Below are 18,113 nucleotides of genomic sequence, written 5' to 3' on the forward strand. Positions count from 1 at the left end.
AAGGAAAGATTGGGGAAGGGAGAAGAGAGAACAATTCAAAGCCAAAAAGAGGAGAGGAGTATTTTTAGCCAAGAAGATGGTGGATAGTCAGCTACATTCAGTCACCTATTTGTCCAGAATCTATCTTTTCACCATTTAATATATTCGTATCCGTACTTACATGCTTTTAAAAAACTTTACAGGCTGGGCAGGGTGGCGCACACCTTTAATCCCAGCACTCACTTGGGAGGCAGAGGCAGGCAGGTCGCTGAGTTCTAAGCCAGTCTGGTCTACAGAGCTGACGCCAGGACAGCCAGAGCTGTTATACAGAGAAACCCTGTCCCAAAAAATCACACAACCAAAAAAAAAATTTTTTTTTTTACAAACAACAGACTGTAACAGTTGTGAGCATTCATTGCAATGGAGTTTTTGAATTCTATTTAAGGAGCGTTTGTTTTTATTTATGTGTGCTTCCCTTGCTTGTGCACCACAGAATCACAAGAGGGAGGCTGAACCCCTGGAGTTACAGCTGTAAACTGGCATCTGGGTGCTGAGAACCAGATCCTAGTCTCTGTGAGAACAGCACATGGGCCAGGCATGGTGGGGCTTGCCTTTAATCCCAGCACTCGGGAGGCAGAGGCAAGCGGACCTCTGTGAGTTCCAGGCCAGCCTGGTCTACAAGAGCTAGTTCCAGAATAGGCTTCAAAGCCCTGGAAGTCCTAGAACTCACTCTGTAGACCAGGCTGGTCTCAAACTCAGAGATCTACCTGCCTCTGCCTTCTGAGTGCTGGGATTAAAGGTGAGCACCACCATGCCCAGCCCTTGAATGGGAAATGTTTTTAACTTCTGAGCCATTTCTTTGTCCTTATTTTGAGACAGAGTCTCACTATATACCCCTGGTTGGCCTGGAACTCACTATGTAGACCAGACTAGCCTTGAACTCACAGAGATGCTCTTGCCCACTGCCTCCTGAGTGCTGGGTTTTGTCATGAGCTACAGTGTTGAGCCGAAAATTCTATATAGCATGTGACTACAACCATAACACAGATATACATCCCACCCCCCCCCCATAAAGTTCTCCCGCCCCACCTGGCTCAATTGCCTGTCCTGTCCTGGTTCTATGTGAATCAAAACGTGTGTGTGTGTGTTGTGTAAGTGTCATTTATTGTTTATTTTATGTGCATTGGTGTTTTGCCCTCATGTATATCTGTGTGAGGATATTAGATCCTCTGGAACTGAAGTCACAGACAGCTGTGAGCTGTCATATGGGTGCTGGGAATTGAACCTAGGACCTCTGGAAGAGCAGAGTCATCTTTCCAGCCTTTTCCCCCCTTAGGCTTATTATTTTTATTTTATGTGTGTTTTGCCTGCTTGTACACCACCTGCATGCAGTGCTCGAAGAGGGCAAGGGAACCCTTGGCATTACTGACAGTTGTAAGCTGAAATTTGAGCGTTGGGAACCAAACCCTGGTCCTTTGCAACTGTGGACATTCTTAACCATGTGAAAGTCTATATACATCATGTGCATGCAGTTCCAGCATAGGCCAGAAGGCGCTGAATCCCCTTGAACTCAAGTTACAGACAGTTGTGAGCCACCATGTGGGTTCTGGGAATTGAACTTTGGACCTCTAAGGGAGCAGCCTTAATCCCTGAACTCATAAATCAAAGTTTTAACACAAAATTTTAAGATGTGTCCTCTGCATCAAGGTACTGTAGGGAAGACAGATTAAGGAATAAATGAGTTGTAGACACTAACAAGAGTGTTTGTGTTTTTCTTGCTGTCTCTGTTTTGCTCCTATTTGGAGCCTTCACTGTCCTGGACGCTGAGCTAAGCCCTGTATATGTAGTATCTCATTTTTTTTTCGTTTTTCGAGACAGGGTTTCTCTGTAGCTTTGGAGCCTGTCCTGGAACTCCCTTTGTAGACCAGGCTGGCTCTGAACTCACAGAGATCCGCCTGCCTCTGCCTCCCGAGTGCTGGGATTAAAGGCGTGCGCCACTACCGCCCGGCTGTAGTATTTCATTTTAGCCTCTAGGCCAGCCCCATTTTATAGATAGGACAACTGAGTCTGAGGGGCTTCAGCAGCTTTTGCCCAGAGCCTAGTTCAAATGAAAGACAGTCTTAGCCTCAGGATTCAGGAGGTTGAAGCAGGAGGATTACAAGTTGTAGAATAATCTGGTTTGTAAAGAAGCAAAAACACCCACAGTCACAAAGCACCCCCTTTTTTGCCATGAGGGTGTGGTCTTAGAGAGCTCCATCCCAGGGTCTTGTCCATGATAGATTGGTACTGAGCTGCATCCCCAGCTCTGGAGTCCTTTGGACACAGGTTCTCATAATACAACCTTGTCAGGACCAGGCTGACTTCGAACTCAGTGCTGGATTTAAAGATGTCCGGTTTTACCTCTGTCTTTAACACGTTCAGAAACGATGAGTAGAAGATACCTAGCATGCACTGGAGTGAACTTCCTTCTGGTTCGATTTTGGACCTGGTTTCTCTCCTGCCCAGCTTGGTGTCTTCTCTGGAGAAGCAGAAATCGGTGTGCCGAGGCTGCCCTCTGGTGGCAGAAACGAGTCCAGTAGCATCTATGCCCTCTGGCGCCCCCAAGTGGAAGCTGAGATGTCGGCGAGAAGAAAGCAAGCTGCAACCCAAGCGGGGGAGGGGGGCAGCCTCAGCCGCCGGCACCTGGAGACCCCCTGCTCTGGCCACTGCCTGGTGCCCCCCGAGGTGCCAGCTGAGGCTGCCCCCGAAGAATGCCAGCTGCCGGAGCTCGCCGCCTCCCACTCCCTCCACCAGCCTCACACACACTCCAATCCCGGTCCAGTCGGCTGCTTCCATTCCCTGAAGAAGAGGCCCTAAAGTTAAAACAGCTGTTAATTTATAAACCAATTTTTCCGTGACTGCTTAATAAATCGCCAGCAGCTGCTCTGCCCCCTCCTCCTGCCCAGGCACCCGGCCCCGGGGGCTGCATGGAGAAGCTTAGGGCCTGCCAGCCTACCTCTCCTGCCTCCTTTGCCCACCAGCTCCCAATTTGCCCCCAGCCTCCCCCCCAACAAAAAAAAAAAAAAGGAAAATCCGGGCGAGCCCAGTTTCCCTGGTCTTGAGCAGGAGGCTAAGATGAGAATGGGGTTTCTTTCCCAATACCCTAAAGCCCCTCCCTAAACTCCCAGGCCCAGAAGGTGGCAGCGAAGTTTCCCTGGCTCTGCAGGTCTGCGGGATAAAAATGAATAACTTCCCTGCTGATGTCCCCTTGGGCCATTGGGAGACCAGGGACCCTGGTCTGGCCCAGGGCTCATGCCTGAGAGTGCTGGAATCTCAGTTTTCCTGTCAGGCTAATCCCCTGACAGATGCTAAGGGAAGCCCTAGCCCTGCTTTTCTCTCTTCTCAAGGGTGGGCTGAGGGGAAGCAGGAGGTGCAGGGCTAGCACCCCTCCAGGAAGATATCCCCATCTCAGGAGCAGAGGTAAGACCTGGGCCTCCTGAAAGGCTTCTCTGCCCAGTTTTTTCCAGCGTGGAGAAAGTAGCTCATATCCTCTACAGAGGAGGGGCACAGAAGAAATAGGCTCTCTCATTGTGTCTCCAAGGTCCTAACGTCCCAGGGAGGAGGTTTGTTGCTGCTGGAATCCGAGACACTGCTTGGGACGGGGACATCAGCAATCTAGTCATAACACAAACCTTGTGTCCTGGAGCAGACAGGCTCAACTCGGCAGCCAGTTCAGATTCTGCTTCTACCACTTACTAGCCATGGGCTAAGGCAAGTCCACCCCTTTTCTTTCTTCTCTGCCCCGTGGATAAAATAAAATTGTTGTGAAAAGTCAACAAATTCATACACATAAGCACACAGTAAAGGAAAGGCTCCTTGGGAATTTGGAACCACCTTCCCCTTCCTCCTCAGGACACAGCAGGTGGCAGCTCCTGGGGGCGGGGCCTAAGCAGCAATCAAGCCTTGGGTGTGAAAGTTCCTAGGGCGTGGTCGTCAAGTACACCGAAGCACACCTTTAATCCCAGCACCTGCGAGGCGAGGCAGGCAGGTCTGAGTCTGAGGCCAGCCAAGGCTACAGAGTAAAACTTTTGTCTCAAAAACAAAACAAAAAAACCAAAACCAAACATAAACAAACAAAAGCCCACAAAAGATAGCCCAGAGGTGGTGGCTCACGCCTTTAATCCCAGTACTCCGGAGGCAGAGGCCAGTGGATCTCTGTGAGTTCGAGGCCAACCTAGACTACAGCGTGAGTTCCAGAACAGTCAGGGCTACACATAAAAACCCTGTCTCGAACAAAACAAACAAATAATACAAATACAAACCCAAAAAGTTGTAGGGAAAATGAAGGTCAGATAACACTGCCAACAAAACTAGGGGGGGAAACCCAGGCAGGGTCCCTGGGCTATAGTGTGAGTTTTCTCCCTCACGTCTTCAGTTCTTTCCCCAGCCCCTTGCGCCAGCGGCCTTCCCAGCCTGAGGCTAGAGCAGGGATGAAAAGGCTCCTCCCCGTGCAAGCTCCTGCAGCCTCTGCTTCTGCCGGAAAGTTCTCCCACAGTCTAACTGAAAGCCTTTCGGGTTGCTCTGATCATCACCGGTTGCCATGGCTCGGCCCCCTTTCCACCCTTCCCCGGAAGACTTCGAGTGAGCTTGGACTTGTCTGCCTTAGACTGGGGGTGTTCCCAGAGCCTGTCTCCTGGGTGGATGCGGATGGAATGGGTGCTGCCCATGAAGCCCTTCCCAGGACCTGGTGCAGAAGCTGTGGGTATGCTGGAAGAAAGGGCAGAGTGTGTGTGTGTGTGGGGGGGGACGCAGATGCCAAAGCCCCATGACACTAATTTCAGGTAAGCCACCTTGGGGCAGCCGCTTAACCTTCCTATGCCCTTATCTTCCATCCATAAAATGGGGACGGTATGGAGTCTCTGTCACAGAGACGTCAGGGCTCTTGGACTGTTCCCCGGCAGCATGAATGTTTGCTGAGGTGTAACCTTGAGGCTTTGCCCCCATGTAACTGCTGGGCATGCGGAGGCAGGAGCTTAGAAAGTCACTACAAATGAACTAGAGGCCCTGGCATGGAGGAGGGGCGTTGTGGTTCAGGACAAGACCCTGGTTCCCACCTGCCCATTTTGCCCACTTCCGGCCTCCCCCTAGAGCTTGACTTCGGACCACTCTGACCCCTCAGCCTCCCCTAGTCAGCAGCCAGCCCCCTCCCTGTGCCTGGGGTCCAGACTATGTCCTGGAAATAAAGCAGGGTCCCTGGGGCCCACTCAAGCCGAAGACTGCTCTGCCAGGGTGCCAGCTGGTGCCCACGAGGGCGGGGCTGAGGTTTGATCATGTGGAAAGGGAAAGCTAGAAGCACCCCTAACCTTTATGGTCACCACCAGAGACAAGAAAGGACTGGAGGGCACTGGGGACATGACATCTTCTAGGAACGGAAGGTGAGATTTAAAAATCACCTTGTCCTGTGCCTCAGTTTACCCAGACACCCAAGAACGGAGTCTTCATTCCCGTATCCCAGTTTCTCTGGGGCTCCAAAAGCCTTGGCATTGGCCCTCACAGCTCCGTGCCCTCTTTTCTTTCTTAAGGAAACGAGGCTCAGCCTCCTACCCGCCCAGATTCTCTCCTTAGAAGCCACTCTGGGGACCCGTGACCAGAGGTGGAGACCGGTAGCTCTAGACAGCCCCCGCAGGGAATGGTGAAGCATCTCAAGCCCGCCTAGGTTGCCAGTCCCTGCCGGGATGACCCGGAGCTCCCCGCCCCTGCCCCTTCCCGCCTCCTCTGGCCCTTTAAGAGCCTCTCCGCGCGTTGCCGTCCCGGATCAGCCAGAGAGACCATTAAAATTTTATGCAGAATGAAAATGGGCCAGGTCTCCAGCTTCCTCGCTCCCATCCAATGATTTATTACTCGCAAATACCACAGAACTAATTAGTATAGTAATTAATTAATACGCATTTGCATATTTGCATGTGCAATTAGTGCAGTGGAGTGATTACTGGGAGAATGAGGGCCCCGGATTGTCAGATGTGAGGGGGAAGTGGCCTGGAAAAGAGTTAGTGGGAATGAACTTTGCAGGGAGCGAGGGGCGGGAGCGCGGCCGGGGCGGGGCGCTGCACAGGCTGCGGGGTGCGGAGCTTGGGCGTGGGGAGTGCGGGGCCCCCCGCGGCCTCCGACTCGGGGCAGGGGTCGCGACCCCGGCACCCCGCCCGCCCGGCCGCGCCCGCCCCGCCCCCGCCGCGTGGCACAGCTCCAAGCGCGCGCCTGATTGTTATGCATTGTGTTTCTCGTCGCGAGCGGAGCCGGGCGGAATGGGGCTGGCACAAGCTGTCTCCCTGCCACGCGGCGGTGGCACCTTAAAGGCGCAGCGTCCTCTCCCTGCCGCGGTCGCCGCCGCCCCCACCTCGAAGCCCGGACCACAGATGTCCCCAGGTGACCTCTAGAGGTCAGGGTGGGCCCGGAGGCCGTCCGGAGGGGTGCAGCACGGGGCAAGAGCGCGCGGGGCACGTGCCACGGAGCCCGGCAGGCACGAAGTCAGGGCTGCGAGCGCGATCGGGCGGCTGGGGCGCACCGGGCGCAGTGCCAGGCGCGGACGGGGGTCGGTGAGGCGAGAACCCGGAGCTCGGCAGACGAAGGACGAGGAGGAGAAAGAAGCAGCGAGTGGCAGGGGGTCTGCTGGGTGCCAAGGATTTCCTTGGGGGATTCCACGAGGCCTGGCTCCTCTGTCCCGGCTTACAATGGCACAAGAAGGAAAGATGGGACAAATCACGACCAGAAGAAGCAATGTTTCCTGGGCAGTAACCAGGGAGGACTTCCTGGCGGAGGAAGCTCTGCCCTTGGCCTTCAGAGGCAAGCAAATCGCCCTCTCAGAGATGAGGGAAAGCGCAGCCGGATGGCTAAGGATGGCCCTAGAAGCTGGAACCACGCACAATGATCTGGACACAGGGCAAGCTCTGGGCACAGACTTTGCCAAGGGCTCTTCCTCTACTTCTCCATGGCAAGGCCCCCTGTTCCTAACAGCATGATCCCCCAGACTTTAGAGAGAGGGTCACCGTTTATGATCACGAATAAGCCCAACAGTGCACCTCACCAACTTGGTCCAGATGCAGGCTCAGTGCCCACCGCTGGGCCAGTGAGATGGCTCAGCTGGTAAAGGTGCTTGCTGTCAAGTCTGAAGATCTCAGTTTGATCCCCAGGACCCGTATGATGGAGGAAGGGAACTGACTCCCCCAAGCCGTGTTCTGACTTCTTCTACAGTCTCCCTAAACCACACACACACACACACACACACACACACACACACACACACACTAAAATGACCTCTGTTGCTAAATTGCTGTTGAATGTCCTGAAGTTTCAGAACAGGAGCACCCCCAAGGTGTTTTGTTTTGGAGTCTCACTCCATAGCCCAAGCTGGCTTCCAACTGGTGATCTCCTGCCTCAGTCTCCCTCCCAAAGGCTGGGATTACGGGGGGAGGGGGGGTGTCACCACGCTCAGCTAGCACCCTGGTTTCTGCCACTCACTTACTGTGGGACATCAGATGAGCTGTACCTCTGTACCCCACCTCTGCTGGGGTTTCCTCTCTGGAAAAGAGGAGTTTGTTTCACCCCTAGGCTGTTCCTTCCTTCCCAGGGGAGCACACTGAAGAAGCTTGCCGGGATGGGAAGTGTAGCCCAATGGTCGGGTACTTGTCTGACTTAGGAGAGGTCCTGGGTTCCATCTTCAGCACCAGAAGTGGGAGGAGGAGGAGGAGGCATTGGAAGAAGTACAGGAGGAGGAGGGAGAGGACGCAGAGAGCAGGAAGGGGAGAAGGAGGGAGGAGAAGGAAGTCAAAACTAGCTCTATCTTTGAGAGCAGGCTGTCCTTCCCAGACCCACCCTGCCTCTTGGGCAGCCGTGGCACGGGTTTCCCCAGGTTAAAGGATGACTTCCCACCCTGGCTGTGCCCACCACATACACCGTGCAGTGTAGCCCTTTGAGACTGTCCCCTGTAAGTACCAGCACCTACTGTTTACGGTCAGCTTCCAGCAGAAATCACTGCAGAGCCCCTGTTCTGCCCAACCTGGGTCATGTCCATCCACCAGGCTCGGGCCTCCTCAGAGTGCACTCTGTACCCCGCCATCCTCCTGGCCACCCCGACAGCTCTGAGATCCAGCGGGAAGGAGGCACTAATCCCTCTTATAGCCAAGGAGAAGGAAGGTCAAATGATTTGGCCATGGTGGAGATGATGCCAGGGTCAGGGGTCTGCTGCCACACTGACCCCCATATCAGTCTGACCTTCCTGTGAGGATGGGGCTTGGGAGGGGGCCAGGGACAGGACCACCAGTTGCCTCTGCAGAAGCCTGACAGTGAAGCTAAACAAAGACCATGGCAAAGAGAGCCCCAGGAACAAAAACATTTGATAACTAAAGCTGAGCCAAGGCTGGAGGCAAAATCGGCCACGTCAGGGATGGCCAGAAGCACTCACACCTGTTACCTCAGACACGGCTCTCTGCTGCCCCCCAAGGCAGACTTCAGCAATTCATCATGCCCATTTTACAGGAGGGAAGGCTGAGTTTAGGCCATCTTGAGCTTAGTGCAAGGATGAGCAAAGAGAAAGAGTTATACAGAGGTGGATCTGTGGTAGGGCTGGTGTCTTGCTCTGGCTGCTCCTACTCCAACAGTAGGGGAACAGTTGGGGTACCCCAACTGCATTCTGAGGCTATTCTGTGTTCCAGCCTTCAAGCATAGTAGAGCATGGAACCCGTTACCCAGCCTCCTGAGTGGACTTTCTGGGGGTGGTGACATTTAGGCAGAAAGGGGCAGAGGTGTGCTCTGCAGTGGGACAGCAGGGACAGAAGTTCTGAGACTGGGAACGAGGCAATGAAGAAGCAGCCGGAGAGCCCTGCTGAGGGGAGAAACTGCTGGAGTGGGCGAATGCCACAGCCAGGTTTGCACCTCAGACAGGCGAGCAGTGTGGGCAGCCTGGGCCCTTCAAGGGGGGTAGAGGAGGGGGCAGACCCCGTGAGAGAGAAGGTGCACAGGGCAGGGCTCAGCAGTGTTCTGACTCCATTTTCTCAAGAGTCACATTCGTGGATCCAGGCTGGGGGGACGCGGATGGGGTGGGGGGAGCCACTGAGCTGAAAGACTTGGGAACCGAGCAGGGAGTCCACCACAGGACAGGCACCGGTCCAGTGAGACCGCGTGCCATGAGGCCTGGTGACAGTAAAACAGAGCCTGTTGCCCAGGAAGGGCACAGAGAGCGCCGAGCGGAGGCCACTCCTCCTCCGAGCCTATTTCTGGGTATGACCCGTGTGGGGTTTTTGTTTGTTTTGCTTTGTTTTCCAGACCCCAGGCTGGCCCGCAGTTACATTTGGTGGAGAATGACCTTGAACTTCTGGGCTCACAGGAATGCACCACGCTGCTTCTTCAGGGCTGCCGGTCAGGCCTCCGAACTTGACAAGCTTCCTACCAACCGAGCTACAACACGTCTGTCTCCCAGGATCCCGTCTGTGCCAGGAGATCCCCTGGGCAGGGCAGAGACCCTGGTTTTGCCCCCAGGAGACTCCAAATGGCTCCATTGCACCCCATCCTCGCCTCGTCTCTCTCTCCAGCCAAGCGGCGGGGGTGACCTGAGAGCCCCAGACTAAAAACATCACAAATAGCTACAGGAGATGAGAGGGAGAGGGGGAACCTTCCAACTGGAGTGCTGCCCTGAGGGAGGCCTGGAGGGCTCCCAGGAGGCATCTGGGAAACTTCTGGGCAAGGAAGATGAATCTGAATCCCGGGAAAGAGCTCTTCTCACAAAAGCAAGGTGCAGAGGTCAAAGGTTATAGGGTCAAAGGTCACCACACATTTGGAGACAGGGTACAGCCTGAGGCGGCCGGCTTGGCTGGAGGACTTAGCCCCTCTTCCACCTGTCTTGAGGAGCGGATGGCGGCAGTGGTCCCAGGACTCTCAGCTCCCGCTAGGCCCTCCCGGTTCTGGGTGGGACAGAGGCCCAGGCCTAGGAGCGCAGGAGAACCCTGGTCAGGCCAGGAGGTCCATTGGAGGAGGGGGCTACACCTCGCCGGCCTCCCCTCCCCCTCCCCAGTGGCACCACGAGGCACGCAGCCGCATATCACCCGTGCCAGCCCTCACCTCCCGGCAACGTCGCCGCATTCTCAGCCACGCCATCTGGCGTGCCCGTCGCTCCCCGGCACACTGCGGCGGGCGGGGGAGGGGGCAGCGGGGCAGGTGCCCACCCTGGAGCCAGGAGGAAGCGGCAGGTCCCCCTCCCCCAGCGGCCTTGGCGCTCGAGGTGGGGCAGGGGGCTGGGGAAGGGGATGGCAGGTGCTCTCCGGCCCCGGGTGGAGCTCGAGCATCCGAAGGGCCGGAGGAGGCGCCCCCCTGGGCAGTGCCAGTCGGTGACTCCTGTCTCCTCCCCCAGCACAGCGCCTGCCAGGAGCTCAGGGCCCGGAGGGTCCCCCCCTGCCCTTCCCCACACCTCAGGAGGAGACCGGGCTCCCCTCACCTGTCCACCCAGCCAGGGAGGCCCCAGGAGACCCATGTCTGGCTGCAGCCAGAGGGTGGACGCCTGGGTCTGACCCACCTGCTCCCTAGGCCCGCTTCCTTGTTCACACAGGCCACCTACCTGTCTTCTTTGGGGACACCAGGTGACTGGCTAGCTGTCCTTCGGAGGGTCAGAATAGAGGGGCGCATTTACAGATTCACGAAGTAATGATTTATTGGGGGAGAGCAAGGGTTGTACAAAGAGCAGTTTTCCAGCGCATTCTTCCTGTCCCCTGAGCAAGATTCCCCTAGTCTGCTCAGGAATGACCTGTCTCTCTGGCCTCTGCCACCCTCTGCCCTCTCTCCTCCTCCATGCCTACCTCAACCCCCTCACCCCTACCCCTCAGGCCCCAGCCAGAACAAAATGGCCGCTGCCCCTCTGAGGCAGCCATTTTAGGTGCCCAGACAGTGGAGTCCCTTGGGATGGGGCTATGTCTCCATGGGAACCTCAGGCCCCCAGCTCCCTGCTCCCACCCTGAGGTGTGGGCAGCAAAAATGGAAGTCTTCCAGGCCTGAAGTGCCCGCCACTTTCCTTTTCCTCTCAGAGACCTGGAGGGGACCAGGCCCCTCACCAACTCCCTTCCCCCAATGCCACGGGGAGGAACAGATGGCATCTCTGGGTGTCCTTCTCCTTTCGTCTCCTTCCTTCCATTTCTGGCTCTTTCTGTCTTTCCGTCACTGGATCTCTGAGCACAAAGAGGAGCGTGCATGTCCCGGCGTGCTAATGCCTGCTCGTGTGTATGTGGACACACGTGTTGTACCTCTTTGGAGCTCATGTCTGAGGCAGGCCCAGCCTACACCTCCCCCTGTTCCAGTTTCCCCCCGGTTTTTATTGTATCTTCTAAAAAAGCGAAAGTTGGAATGTGTCGAGTGAGAAAAACTTGCTCCATTTTCCTGAAGAAGAAAAGAGGGGTCAGGAGCAGGCCCAGCAGGGTGAAGTTCTCTGTACCCCAGGCCTGACCACCCCACCCCCTACCTCAGGCCTCTGCCTGCAGAAGCCCCTTAAGGAGTCCTTTCGGATCTGGAAAACAGAGAGCTCTAGGCAGCCTTACAGAGCGTTCCCTGAACAAGGTCTGCCCTCACCCGGAGGGCCCTATCAGACCCCAGTGGGCTTAACCCAATTCTTGATGTTTTCCCTGCCAAGGAAGCATTCATTCATTTATTCATTCATACCTTCACCTATTAATTTAACAAAACTTTGGATTCTTTGTAGACAAAACATTTTAATTGGGAATGGGATCTATGCAATAAATTAATAATATAAAGCAAGCTACAATTTGCAAAGTGTCTTAATAAAAATAAAGGCTGCCATTTATTGGAAGATTCTTTTATTGCTGGCCCTGTGCTGGCCCATCACAGTATTCAGTGTTAGAAACAGCCCTATAAAGGGGCAGGATGATAACCTCCATTTCATGGACAGGGAAATCAAGACTGAGAAAGAGTTTGCTTGTTATGGATTCAAACCCAGGGCCTTGGGCTCTCCAGGCAAGGACCAGCCCTGGGCAAAATCCCCACCCCAGAATTCAGTTGGCTTTTTTGTTTTTGTTTTTTTTTTTTTTTTGAGACAGGGTTTGTGTAGCTTTGGCTGTCCTGAAACTTGCTCTGTAGACCAGGCTGGCCTCGAACTCACAGAGATCCATCTGCCTCTGCCTCCCAAGTGCTGGGATTAAAGGCGTGCACTACCACCACCTGACCCAGCATTTTCTTTTACAAAGTGATGGTGCAGCCCTTTAATCCCAGCCCTCTGGAAGCAGAGGTGAGTTCAGGGCTAGCCTGGTCTGCATAGTGAATTCCAGGATAGCTAAGAGTACATAGTGAGAACCCATCTCAAAAACAGAACGAGGGGCTGGAGAGATGGCTCAGAGGTTAAGAGCAATGACTGTTCTTCTAGGGGTCTTGAGATCAATTCCCAGCAACCACATGGTGGCTCACAGCCATCAGTAATGAGATCTGGTGCCCTCTTCTGGTATGCAGGCAGAAAACTGTATACATAATAAATAAATAAATCTTAAAAGCAAAACAACGAAATGAAAAGTTGGTGAGCAGAGTTGACTGAAAACCAGAAGCTCCTATCATGTAGGCAACCCAAAACTGGAGGGGCCTTGCCAAGCCTCCTGCAAAGTCGGTCATCTTACTTCTGCCTCTGCCACGATCCTGCTTCCCAACTTCAGTTCGGCTGTCTGACTCAAGAGGGGCTCAACTTCATAATTCAGAGCTTGCAAAGAGGTTCTTTTCCTTGGAGACCACCAAGGCAGTCACGGGGTTAGTTTGGTTTTGCTCTCCCTGTCTATTCCTAGTTACATCCATTTCCCTGCACTGGCCTCTCTGTAAGGAAGATCAAGTGTGTTGCCTCTGACCTTTCAGCACCTGACCTCCAAGCACCCTGGACAACTCCAAATGCTCTTTCTAGAGACCTTCCATGGCAGTGTGTCTCTATGCAACACCCTGTTCAATCTGCAACAGCAGGTCCAGTCTTACCAGGCCGAGATCCCCTTGAGGAAGTTAATCTGGGCGAGACTAAAAGACATCCACCTGGATTGAGGGATTGGAGGGGAACCCCCCTTTCTTTCTCTTTGCTTTGAGCCATTCAGAGTGTGCTGAAGTAGACCAGGGGACAGACCAGAAATTTGGGCCTGAAAGCAGTACCTACCTGAATCCAGAGTGGCCAGAGTCTCTATCCCTGGCCGTGAGTACTTGCACACACACACACACACACACACACACACACACACACACACACACGTTGTCTCTCTGAATCCAGAGTGGCCAGAGTCTCTATTCCTGGCCATGAGTACTTGCTCTCACACATTGTCTCTTTGAACAGGGGTGTTTCCAGTTTCTGCACCACACAGTGAGAAGCAGGGGTGGGCAGGTATGGGTTCTTACCTTCAACCTGTACCATTTACATCTGTGTCTGGCATGCTAAGAGAGTTGAGAGGGGAACTGTAAAGTAAAATAAAGCATCCATTTCCTATCTCCCTTAGCAAGACACCTGCCTGGCTCACCCCTGGCCTCTGCTTTTTGTGTTTTCTGTAGGGCAAGAATGTTTGGGTCCCATCTAGGAACTCTAGGCTATCCCCAATCAGCCATATCCTCCCTTCAGCTAACCAAGAGCAAGCCATTACCTGGCAAGGATTAGGGATAGTAAGGACATAAGGAAGAGGAAGAGGAAGGTTTGTGGGTTAGGAATTCAGATCTGTGCCTAGTCCCAGATGGGGGACACATGGTTCATCTCCAAGTTCCTCCCCATCCCAGCATACATATGCCCTTGACATCCAAGGAAGCATCTCCTATGTAATGACTCCGCAGATAGACACACATGTCCCCACAGACACACACACGCCCATGCAGAGAGACAGACACCCAGGCAGGCAAATCTTTTTCCCTTTCTCTGTCTTTCCCTTGGTTTGAATTTCGTTCAGCCACATATGTTGTGTGTGCATGAGGGTGGGTGGGGGAGGGGCAGACAGGGATGAGGAATGGCATAATGCCAGCATCTACCTATGGGGCTTGGGTCAGGGATGCCCCCCACACCCACCCTGGAAGGAGGCCTCAGCTGTCCCTTTGTGGTGGAGGGGACTCTCTTGGGGAGTGGGAGTAAGCACTGAAGTCCCTTCTCCGTACTCCAGAGAGTCTGGTTCTGACCCACCTTAGGGACCAGGAAACAGGGAAATGGACAGATCAAGACCCCGGAGAGAGTCTAGAATTGGCCGCCACCACAAACCTCCAATTCCCAGACTTGCTATCCCATTGTTCCCATATGGGGGGCTCTATATCTGAGGGGGGGCAAATCCTCCCACCTCCCTCTCAATCCCTGCTTTCCTTGCGTTTGGCGGGGAGGGGAGGGCGGCAGAGATATTTATTTATTTCCTTTATTTATTTAATTTTTTTTTTTTTTGGAGTAGAGAGTGACAGATGGCGGCGGGTCCCGGGGGAGCCGGCTCTCCCCCAATGCAGACGCATGCCAATCACCGTCTCTCATGTGATAGCTGCTGCCCGTGACGTGCCAAGCCCATATGGCCTGGCATAGAGGCTGGTACCCCGCCTGGTAGAGATGCCACACTCGCTCCGCGGCTCGCATGGCGCTCTGAAGACGCCGGCGCCCGCCGCCTTGAGGAACCGCTGCCCCCGCTCCCTGAAGATGGGGGAACAATGAAATAAGCGAGAAGATTCCTCTTCTCCCCCCTCTCTCTCTTGCCCCCTCCCCCCTCCCCTCCCCTCTCCCCTTGACTCCTCTCTGAGGTAAGTTGTCCGAGAGGGAGCTAGATCTGACCTGCCCATTGGGAGGGGGGCGCTGCTTCGGACATGAAAGTCCCCCAGATTCCCCATTCCTGGGACTCTACCCCCTCACTGGTTGGGCATGGGCGCCCTGGGTTCTCTCTCCCATTGGGGTCGCAGCTCAAGGGGCTGCGTTGGGAAACCTTATGCCTAGGGTGGTCTGGGGGGCAGGGTCATGAGGTGCACGAAGAGGCGAAGATGGGGACCCCCGCCCCATGACTGTCCCGAAGGAGGAACCTGCAACCTTTCCCTGTCACCAAAAAAGATAAGCAAACAAACAAATTTGGATTTTTCCCCATGGATCCCAAAATACAACGAGATCTGAAGAGACGTGTGGGAGGGAGGCAGTTCGAAGGGGGGAAGGGGGTCCCTGACCGTAGGGGAGACGAACAGGGTTCGCTTCTGGGTCTCCTCCCCACGCCTGGCTTCTTCAGTCCTCGCCACCCGGAGCCGGCTCCGGGAGACCCGGACGCAGCAGCTAGAGGAGACGGTGCTCCGGGCGTCTGGAATTGGGGCTGCGGGGGTGGGGGCCGGGCCGGGGGCGGCGCGCGGCCAACTTGCAAATTGGATTAGGGAGCGTGGGGGTGAGAGGCACCGGAGGGCAGGGGGAGCCGGGCCGAGGGGCCCGGGCCGCGGAGCCAAGGAACCGGGCAGCTGTCCCCACGGCGGCCGCCCAGCTTCTCTCCATCACCCGGAGAGAGCAGGCTTTCGGGCGAGAGCACCGCCTCCCCGGGCAGAGGAACCTGGCCCTTTAGCACCCCACCCGGTCCACGCTCTCTGGGACCCCGACACCGGCCTGGAGCGGCCTCCTTTGCGGCCAGGGGCGGAGCCGGGGCCCGGCTCTGGGGCGAGGGCCTGGGCCGCGGAACCCCGCCGGCTGCCGGGCAGGGCTGGGCCGGCTCTGGGCGGGGCAGCGGGACGTGGTGGGCATTGGGGGCCCCTTGGGCTGGAGCGCGCGCCGAGACTCGGTGGTGGTGGCGGGTTGGTGGGCCGTGGTGACCCTGGAGCGCCCCTCACTCTGTGTTGTCTGTCTCCTCGCCCCCGGGGCACCCTCAGGCACCATGCTGACCCGCCTGTTCAGCGAGCCCGGCCTCCTCTCGGACGTGCCCAAGTTCGCCAGCTGGGGCGACGGCGACGACGACGAGCCGAGAAGCGACAAGGGCGACGCGCCACCGCAGCCTCCGTCTGCTCCCGGGTCGGGGGCTCCAGGACCCGCCCGGGCCGCTAAGCCAGTGTCCCTTCGTGGAGAAGACGTCCCCGAAGCCACGTTGGCCGAGGTCAAGGAGGAAGGCGAGCTGGGTGGTGAGGAGGAGGAGGAAGAGGAGGAAGAGGAAGGGCTGGACGAGGCTGAAGGTGAGCGGCCCAAGAAGCGCGGGCCGAAGAAACGCAAGATGACCAAGGCGCGTCTGGAGCGCTCCAAGCTGCGGCGACAGAAGGCCAACGCGCGGGAGCGCAACCGCATGCACGACCTGAACGCAGCGCTGGACAACCTGCGCAAGGTGGTGCCCTGCTACTCCAAGACGCAGAAGCTGTCCAAGATCGAGACGCTGCGCCTGGCCAAGAACTACATCTGGGCTCTCTCGGAGATCTTGCGCTCCGGAAAGCGACCGGATCTGGTGTCCTATGTGCAGACTCTGTGCAAGGGGCTGTCGCAACCCACCACAAATCTGGTGGCTGGCTGCCTGCAGCTCAACTCTCGTAACTTCCTCACAGAGCAGGGCGCGGACGGCGCCGGCCGCTTTCACGGCTCGGGTGGTCCGTTCGCCATGCACCCGTACCCGTACCCGTGCTCTCGCCTGGCGGGAGCACAGTGCCAGGCGGCCGGCGGCCTGGGCGGAGGCGCAGCGCACGCCCTGCGGACCCACGGCTACTGCGCCGCCTACGAGACGCTGTACGCGGCGGCGGGTGGCGGCGGTGCCAGCCCGGACTACAACAGCTCCGAGTACGAGGGTCCGCTCAGTCCCCCGCTCTGTCTCAACGGCAACTTCTCCCTCAAGCAGGACTCGTCTCCCGATCACGAGAAGAGCTACCACTACTCTATGCACTACTCGGCGCTGCCTGGCTCGCGGCCCGCGGGCCACGGGCTGGTCTTTGGCTCGTCGGCCGTGCGCGGGGGCGTCCACTCTGAGAATCTCTTGTCTTACGATATGCACCTTCACCACGACCGGGGCCCCATGTACGAGGAGCTCAACGCGTTTTTCCATAACTGAGACCTCGCGCCGACCCCCTTTCTTTTTCTTTGCCTTTGCCCGGCCCCCTAATCCCAGCCCCGCGAGCTCGGGGGCTCCCACCGACTCCAGCGCCAGGCGCGCGGGGCGTGGGCCGCGGGTTCTGCGGCTCTCTAGGGCTGGCGCGGTCTCTTACCTGTGGGTGGCCCGTCCCAGGGGCCTCGCTTCTCCCTGGGGACTCGCCTTCTCTCTCCCAACGGGCTTCCTCTTCCCTTCTCCAGTGGAGTGCTTCTCTGGGGACCTCCCTCCCGGCTCTCCCTGGAGACTCCTTCCGCATTCCCAAACTTGGGTTTTCTCTCCCCACCTCCCAGTAGGCCATAAGGCTTTGGTGAGGGGCAGCTGAGTTTCGGGATAGTGTCTCCGCTTAGGAAACTTTTAAAAAAGACACTGAGCTGCCCAGGCCGAAAGGAGTTGGTATCTCTTCCTTCTCGAAGAGGGCAAAAGCCAGGGCGTTCAAACGCCTTCACCCCAACCCGAATCTCCGCGTTTTTTTTTAATTTTTATTTTGGTGGGAGGGGATGTGGATTGAGAGAAAAGAGAGAGGCCAAGCCAATTTGTAACTAGAATCATGTTTCCTTTTCCCTTTTTAAAAAAAACAAATATACAAAAGAAAAAAAAAAAAAGCTAAGAGGCGACAGAGGCCGAACTCAGAGTCCGGATCGGAGAGAAAACGCAGTAAGAACTTTTAGAAGCAATAAAAGGCAAAATAATAATAATATTAATAATAAATACTACCAATAATAATTTTTAAAGAGACACAAATATCTATGCAAGAAGGTTCTGACTGAGCCTAGCAGCCCGGCCCGGGATGCCCCTTGGGTCCGCTGGCTGCACCGCCCAAGCGCGGATCAGTGCACTTTGGTGAAGTGGGGGCCTGCGCCGCCCCTCCCCCCCAGGTTCTTACAATCAATGACTCGGAGATTTGGAGCCCCAGTGCCACTGCCCTCCCCCACCCTGTCCCGTTGTGCGTCATACTGTTTTCTAAAAACCTGTTTCCAAATTTGTATGGAATGGCAAAATGTTGGGGGTTCGGCTTGGGGAGGGAGGGTTTGCATGAGAGACACACACGCACACCACACCGCACGCACACGCAGGCCCGACACGGGCGTCCGGGGACAGATGGAAGTG

At 55.9% G+C, this 18,113-nt stretch overlaps 1 protein-coding gene across 3 annotated transcripts; it reads left to right on the forward strand.

Moving 5' to 3' along the window:
• Window positions 1-14,366: 14,366 nt before the first annotated feature.
• LOC121456949 (neurogenic differentiation factor 2) lies at window positions 14,367-17,747 on the forward strand. Of its 3 annotated transcripts, none has more exons than XM_041665509.1 (2): window positions 14,367-14,721; window positions 15,814-17,747. In XM_041665509.1, the coding sequence occupies exon 2, from the start codon at window positions 15,819-15,821 to the stop codon at window positions 16,965-16,967; it is 1,149 nt and encodes a 382-aa protein (XP_041521443.1). In that variant the 5' UTR covers window positions 14,367-14,721; window positions 15,814-15,818; the 3' UTR covers window positions 16,968-17,747. The 3 variants fall into 3 exon arrangements, with proteins under 3 accessions (XP_041521443.1, XP_041521444.1, XP_041521442.1); XM_041665510.1 differs by lacking the exon at window positions 14,367-14,721 and adding an exon at window positions 15,220-15,341; XM_041665508.1 differs by lacking the exon at window positions 14,367-14,721 and adding an exon at window positions 15,560-15,680.
• Window positions 17,748-18,113: the final 366 nt, after the last annotated feature.

This window comes from Microtus oregoni, unplaced genomic scaffold (assembly GCF_018167655.1).
Source record: "Microtus oregoni isolate MIOR12 unplaced genomic scaffold, Mior012 000015F_ref0000493, whole genome shotgun sequence".
Taxonomy (NCBI): domain Eukaryota; kingdom Metazoa; phylum Chordata; class Mammalia; order Rodentia; family Cricetidae; genus Microtus; species Microtus oregoni.

What these genes read in the sequence shown, in the direction of transcription:
- LOC121456949 (XM_041665509.1), top strand. Translation starts at nt 15,819, where the DNA reads ATGCTGACCCGCCTGTTCAGCGAGCCCGGCCTCCTCTCGGACGTGCCC.